At 43.6% G+C, this 7,989-nt stretch overlaps 1 protein-coding gene across 1 annotated transcript; it reads left to right on the top strand.

Annotated features, from left to right (window-relative positions):
- The first annotated feature begins 2,598 nt into the window (after nt 1-2,598).
- Nucleotides 2,599-4,485, top strand: sox3 (SRY-box transcription factor 3). The gene has a single exon (XM_072395472.1). It carries the CDS (start codon nt 2,834-2,836, stop codon nt 3,731-3,733), a length of 900 nt encoding a protein of 299 aa, XP_072251573.1. The 5' UTR covers nt 2,599-2,833; the 3' UTR covers nt 3,734-4,485.
- Nucleotides 4,486-7,989: the final 3,504 nt, after the last annotated feature.

Below are 7,989 nucleotides of genomic sequence, written 5' to 3'. Positions count from 1 at the left end.
ACGAGAGGCTGCGAACACGTGAAAGAGGAGATTTCAAATAGGTGATTATTTTCCTTCCGTGTCAGTTTGACGAGCTGATTCGATTCTCATCTCCCAAAATGCAGCATTTTCTTTCAAAATAATAAAAAAAATGCTCTCTCACCTTTTAGGCCCGAAGGCCACTCCCATTCTTCACCCGAAAGCTTTATTTTCCCACATTTCTACCTGATACAGAGTCATGCAAAGAGGAAGAAAAAACTAATTTAATCAAATCAGCTTTAATAGACAAAGCTAAGTCACATTTCTGAAGTGAGGAAACAACTCGTGACGCGATATAAAAGTCTTTACGCAATTTTTAAAAAAGAAAAAAAAAGATTTTTTTTTTTTTAACGCACGATCACATTTATTGTAAACTTTATGTTGGACTGATACATGCATTCAGGTCCCATCCTCTCATGAGGACATCCGCATATTTCCCAACATTGAGCAGAGGGATCTCGCGGCCGCCGCGCCCTGAGAGCCCCTGAGGGCTGTCAGGCTTGTTGAGTCTGAATCGGAGCAGACTGTGCTGGTGGTCCTCCGTTCCTTAATTAGGAAATTAGCTGCACAGAGGCCCTCATTATCAAACTCCTGGTTACTCCTGGTGGGGTTTATTCCCCCCCCCCCCCCCTCCTGTGTCTCTGCTACCGGTCAATTTCCATAAGGAGATTACAAGCGGATTGAGATTCACTCAGATAAACAAATAACTGGTCCCTGAGAATTAGATGACTACTAATTGGACGTTAGTTTTATTGCTCCTGCCCTGTTTGTCACGCCCCATTGAACGGGAAAATGAAATTCATGAAGTGATGTCTCTTTTGAGCTGATTTACGACAACTGCGCGGCAGGCAACATAACCAGGGACGAAATCAGATCATTTTGACCCTCAAGCTATTATTCCTCCATTATGTGTGGTCTAGTTTAAAAAAGTCAGAAATACTCCCAAATTTTTATTTGTGTCCGATTTTTCTTGACAAAACCATCAGTGTGACTTCCAGACTGTGAATATATTTATGATGATAGTTTCGATATCACTCAGCTTCTGCATGATTGTGATGCTGCTTCTAACTTTCTGAACAGGGGTTTACTTCTTTTTGTGATGAAACAGGGGGAATGATCACAGATTTAATCAATTCATTGATGGTCGGTCAGAGGCAGCTCCTTTCAAACCTGTAAATCAGGAAGACAACTGGGCTTAATTCTAACCAAACCCACTTTTTTCCATGAAACCTGCCTCTTTCTGTTTCAAAGTTTGTTCTCGGCGACAGATTTGGCACAGAAGTCGGCCGCTCCGCCGTGGCGCGCACCTCCGCGCTGCAGAGGGTCCGCAGCCGCTGCATTTTACCTCGTGAAGCTCCAGGAGGTGAAATGCACATTGCGCGAACGATCGCCAACGACCTCGCGTAGATACTGAGGTGTTAACGGCGGCTTTCGATGGGCGATACGCTCCCAGTCATTAGCAGGTGTGAGGTTTCTCCCGTCCGGCTTGGTTTCTGTGGGGAAAGTCGTTTGTAAGGAGACACATGCAAATAGAGGCCAATCCATGCTAATCGTTTGGATAAACCGTTAACGCTGCAGAGAGAAAACATGTCGGGAAACAGCAGCCGACGTGGTTTTAAAGAGGAGCCCATGACCGGCCGGGCTGTCTGAGTTCCAAACTAAACTTTTTTTCAGGGACGAGATGTCCTGTCTCATCCACAAGAGGTCGTTGATGTATTAAAATTTCACATAGAGGCTCCAGTGGCAGCGGTACCACATCGCTCATTTCATTTGGACTGAAACACGTTGTATTTTCTCTTATGTTTTTGAGTTTATTTCTTTTTATGATTCAAAGTATCTTCAATGTGTTGCCACGACTTCAATTACACGCTGAAATGAGTTTTTTGCCCAGTAATTCTGAACAGCAAATGGCAAATGTCTTGAACTTTTTTCTAAAGCACCAAATGCAGAGACAGAAACAACTTCTGAGCAGGAAGACCCTAAATGTATTTGCATCATCTTAAGAAAAAAAGATCCCTCTGGGAGGAGCTTTGACAGTGTCAAAATCCTCCAAGGTTTACTTTTAATTTGGCAAAACACATTAAGGAAGAAAGACAGACTTTCCTGTTCAAGTTTCACATTTCCTCACTATATCCCGCTTTTTTATTTGCTCTTTCTCCTTGTCAGTAAATGCCAGTGGGGGACCACTTCTGTAACAAATGATTCGACACTAATCTCAAGACTTTTCTATCCTGACAGAATGGTGGGGGGGGGGGCAACTTATTTCCAAAATTTCCAACATCAGCCCGACACCAAAATGTATTTCTTGAATGACAAACATATATATATATATATATATTACTTGTTTCCTCTCATCTTCATCCTCAGATCGTAAATGTAAATCTCTACCACTCTGAGCTCAGGTTATTAAACTGCGCTGCGGTTTTAAAACTTCCCCTCTCCCTCCTCCTGTGACCAAAACACAGCGGTGTGCGCTCCGGTTGGATGTGGGAGCTGCGCGCCGATTGGCCGCCTGCTCCTCATTGTCACGCTGTCAATCCACATCACATGGTCCGGCCTCTAGGCCTATTAACAGATGAGCTTGGCGAATAAGTTTACAGACTTCTGTTTGAGAGCCGACAGGGAAGGAGCAGAGAGCGAAGAGAAACCAGAAGCACCTGCAGACACGTTTGCCTGCTCAGGCAGAACTTTTTCCCCCTCTTCATGTGAGACTGGTCAGTAGGCTACCTCTACCTCTCTGACTCTTGGCGTTGTTTTGTGAACTTTTTTTTTTCTTCCTCTATGTGTGTGTGAGAGATTACTAAAAGCCGCCTGAATGTATAACATGATGGAAACCGAGATCAAGACCCCGCTCCCGCAGTCCAACTCGGGCTCGGCGCAGGGCGCTAAGAACAATGCCAGCGACCAGGAGCGGGTGAAACGGCCGATGAACGCCTTCATGGTCTGGTCCCGGGGACAGCGGAGGAAGATGGCACAAGAAAACCCCAAAATGCACAACTCTGAAATCAGCAAGCGGCTTGGCGCTGACTGGAAACTTCTGACTGACGCCGAGAAGAGACCATTCATCGACGAGGCCAAGCGTCTACGGGCTATGCACATGAAGGAACATCCGGATTATAAATACCGTCCCCGCAGGAAGACCAAGACCTTGCTCAAGAAAGACAAGTATTCTTTGCCCGGGGGGCTGTTGGCGCCAGGAGCCAACGCCGTCAACAACTCTGTGTCGGTGGGGCAGCGGATGGATGGTTACGCGCACATGAACGGCTGGACAAACAGCGCGTACTCCCTCATGCAGGATCAACTGGCCTACCCTCAGCATCACAGCATGAACAGCCCACAGATCCAGCAGATGCACCGGTACGAGATGGCAGGCCTCCAGTACCCGATGATGACCTCGGCGCAGACCTACATGAACGCGGCTTCCACTTACAGCATGTCTCCAGCGTACACGCAGCAGACCACCAACGCCATGGGACTGAGCTCCATGGCATCCGTGTGCAAGACCGAGCCCAGCTCACCGCCGCCGGCCATCACGTCCCACTCTCAGAGGGCGTGTTTGGGGGACCTGAGGGATATGATAAGCATGTACCTGCCTCCCGGCGGGGACAGCGCAGAGCATTCCTCCCTGCAGAGCAGCCGGTTACACAGCGTCCATCCGCACTATCAGACCGCAGGGACTGGCGTCAATGGGACGCTACCTCTCACCCACATCTGAGTCCCAGAAAGCGAGAGAGCGAGAGAGAAAAAAGACTTCAAAACTTTCCTTTTTTTTTTCTTTTTTTTTTTTTGAAAAAGGTACTTCGGATACTTGAACTTTTTGGTTGCTAAAGAAACAGCAGATTTGTTCACGAAGACCTTTATCTCAAGATGAACTTTAAATGGATCGGAGCCGAAGGTCGAGCCCTGCAGAGTGAACTGCGCCGCAGAGAGGCTTTTTATCACGAGTAGAAGCAATCAACTTATGTAGAAGAATTGGACTTCTATATTTTAAATGATGCCATATTTTCTCTCAATGAAAAGGCATGTGGCCTCGTGAAGGGGCTGGTGTATTTCAGAAAAGCTGGATGGACAGTTGTTCATAAATGTTTACACTTAATTTGTAGAATGTCAGTCGTCTCCACTGTGTCCAAATTTTGTAGTCTTTGTTTTTTTTTGTTGTTTTTTTTTCCCATTCATGAACTAGCTTAAATGAAATGTTAAGACTGTGCGGGTCGCAAACGCAAGTTTTATTTATAGTAAGAGTTTTGTTTGTTTTCTAGCTTGTGAACCCGTTTTTTTTTTGTCACGTGAAAATGTTCATATTTGTTTTTGTTTTTTTTGTAAATTGTTTTGTTCTGTGATGGTTTTTTGACAGTGTCACGTTTACTCATTATCCTGAACGAAAAAGGTTTATTTAAACTGACGTTTCTAAATATTTTAAGACCATCCTCTATTCTTAAATGCTGAATAAATTTCTACGAAACGTAATCTGTGACTCCGTGTTTTGTGTGTTTGAAAAAAAAAACGAAAAAGAAAGAAAAGAGGTTTGGAAATGCGTTTAAAAAAATCTCTGAGGTCTGGCTCGTTTCCCAGGGGGAGCATCAAATGTAAATATGAGGATTTTAACGGATCTTCAAACACATTGGTTGAAAATGTCTGTTTTCCAAATATTATAATGACCAACAAAATGTAACTTACATTTCAAGGTGTTCTTACTATAGTGAACCTGGGTGAACAAAACAAATATTAAACTAATCTTACTCTCCTACATTTGCATCCTTTTAAACATTCATTTGATATTTAGACCATATTTTTTCTTCATTCTTAGGCTAATTGATCTGATATTTCTATCATTTCTGTTTCTCTTTTAGAATAATTTAGAAGGTTCTTAATTTTTCAGTTCATTTGAGGGAGGAATAGGGCACATGTTTGTTCACTTTCTGACTTTTAACTCGGGTAAATGCAGACTTGGTGTTGAATTATCAAACGACCACTATTGCCTCTTGAAACTGAACCAGTTTTCAGACCAATTTGAGTTTCTACTAAAAGGGTTAATCAGACTGTCAGCGCTTTGTTGCACAGGTTGGCATCACTTCGCTGTGCCACTTTATTTTTTAGATTTCATACCAGAAATTCTCTTAGATTGATCCATTCATTTAAATGAAATGATCTGAATAAATAATACAAAGACAAATATCACTTACTTAAACTGCCTGCATGTGAGGTAATGTCTTATGAAATTTAAAAGCATACTGTATAAAACTCAAGAAAGCAACCTGAAACTTTATCTTGGAAGTGTTTTGTGACTTTACATTGTATTTCAGTCAAAGAATATAACAACTGAACGATCAGTTTGACCTAAGAACCCCGCATTCAGAAATTTAATATCAAGTGTAACTCAGAATGTATTTTCACACTTTAATCTATCATATAATAATATTATAATGTGTACACAGAATTTCGACACGTCTGTTAACGAACACTGCGGAGAGCTGTCCATCCTGTGATGACTCGAGAAACTTTCATCTACGATGAGTTTGATTTTCCAACAAATTGCGCTGAAATTGCACAGCATCTTTCAACATAATCACACTTTCTGCACCTTGCAATACAATGCAAAGGTGTTTGGAAGAAAGAGTTGGCCTGCTGTTGCAGTGTATCCTGGGATAAAAAAAAAGCCCTGGCCACCAAGAGTGCCAAAGCAGTGGCGGCCCTGCTGGCCTTCCCACACTCCCTGCAGGACTGGATCCACAGCTCAGCACAGCAACTTGGATTAGCCCCACGCACCTTTGTGGAAGGAAAGATTATCCAGACCTCCCTGCATTCACTGACAGGGTTTAAGTCACTCTAGCGTGCCAGCAGCCACCCGTCACCTAATCACACTCTCCAACTCATTTTTTTGCAATTAAGCAGCTTTTCTCTTAGTGGTCCACAGAAGCGTTTGCAGTAGTGTGGACAGAGCAAAGATTAGTGGTCATTTCTCAAACTGAAGAAAGTTGCCTGCGCTCAGGATGAATTACTTCATAAGAACAGTGAGTTATGGGTTAACTTTCATTGAAGGTTTTTTTTTTCTTAATAACTGATGTAAAAGTTCAAACATGTCAGTGCAGTGACATTCTGCTCGGTAAAGCTGAGACTGCTAAAGAGATCCATAATGCCTTCTGATGTTTTACAAATGAAAGTCTGTTCAGCAAAGGTGTGAGATTTGACCGTTCATATGTAGTAGTTGTGTTTGATTATTCTGGCAGTTAGACCCATCTGAGATCGGCTCTAAAACACCACCCCCCATCCCTCAATCTCCCCCTGCTGAGTGCCCGGAGGGCCTCTCTTCCCTGTCATGTGGAGCTCTGTGCCCACTCAGCAAGTGCAGGCATATCCCACTTCCATCTGCCTATGACCTCACAGCCCCTGTTTGTTTAACCCCCACTCCAAAAACTAACCTAATTATAGCCCTGTAGAACATGGATTCAGCGGATTCCCAGTGGATTCTACCTCTGTGTACTTATCTGTGTGAACAGCAGCATCGCCATGGGCCATGTTTCAGTCGGTCCTGTTTTTTACACGTCTGTCCTGATATTATGTCACAACATGTCCTGCCAGTTGCATATCTTGTGGGAGTATTCTGAAGGAAAAAAGTGCTAAAAGCAGTACAAGTGTGCTTGGGGTGTTTCTTTTTACGTCAGTGTGATGAGTGGAAAACTCATTACACAAATCTGTCTGACAGACTGACATTCGTGACATCACCAACTCTCCTGCTCAACTGGCTGGGCAACTTGCAGCAGGAGCACACCTTTCACACACACACACACACACACACACAACTCTTGATATAATCTCCAACTCAAATCTGGAACCTCCTCTGATGCACAAATCAGACATCAACGTAGTTTGGGTGTAACAGATGAATGCATGAGCGCTACTGAGTACTGCACCTATGACAGATTCAGACTGTATTGATTTGCTTTGGCTGCGATCCTCAGAGGGGGCCTTTGATGTGAGCCTGGAGGGGGCCTACAGTTGCTTGTCCAGCTTGGGCAAGCCTGTCCAGAGCGGAGGGACCTGTGTGAGGTTCTGAGATTGACAGCAGAGTGGTTTGTGTGTGCGAGTGTAGAGGTGCGGGGGTTGGGGATGGGGGGTTAATCTCCCTGAACTGGGGCAGATGTTGTTAACGAGCTCCTCTCAGGTCGACTCCCTGCGTGGGAAAATGGCATCAAATCCTCCTGGGGTCAGGGCTTTTGGGCTGACCCACTGAGAGCCATCCTTCTCCACTGCACCGTCCTCTGAATCCCTCTCCATTCATGCACCCACTCACTCACTCATTCACTGACAGCACTCACCAGAGGCTCTAGAAGATCACATTTGACCACGTTTATACCTCTTGAAGTACATCCCAAAGGTTCAGGCCCACGCCGGGACTTATGTGAGCAATGACTCATCTTGTTGCGTGATGTTAATGTCCCATTAATGATAACTGTGGTTGGATCACTGTACCTTACACAACCACAAGGAATGCTGAGTGGGAAATGCTTCAAAGACAAGCATGCCGCTGCTCAAAGAAACTGCATTCACCCAGCAGCGAGCTTCTTGTCTTTGTGACACTGGAAGGTGAATTAGTTGAATTAAGGTGTTATAGACTTTCAGGCGCCCAAGCTGCCATAGAGTAAAGTTAATATCAATCCCCTCAGTTGTTGGTACATTTGAACATCATAACAGATGAATGAAAATTAGTTAATTCTGTACACTCAAAATATTCAGAAACGACTTTGATACAGTGAAACAGAAAAACATAGAAATAGTAGCACCCTTTTGATGAATTCAAGGAATTTCTTGAACAAAATAACTCAGCTTGACTTTATTTAGACAGCACAGTTCAACACAGTACAAATTTACAGAAAACGTAAGGATGATTTAAGGATTAAAAGATAAAAAAACTATTACAGAATGATTAGCACATAGCAGTAATATAATATAAAAGCAAGAACTGAGTTAAAA

Source organism: Leuresthes tenuis, unplaced genomic scaffold (assembly GCF_036924035.1).
Source record: "Leuresthes tenuis unplaced genomic scaffold, fLeuTen1.0.hap1 SCAF_11, whole genome shotgun sequence".
In the NCBI taxonomy this organism is placed as follows: domain Eukaryota; kingdom Metazoa; phylum Chordata; class Actinopteri; order Atheriniformes; family Atherinopsidae; genus Leuresthes; species Leuresthes tenuis.
Note: the sequence above shows the minus strand (reverse complement) of the source record. Positions and strands in the feature narration are given on the sequence as shown.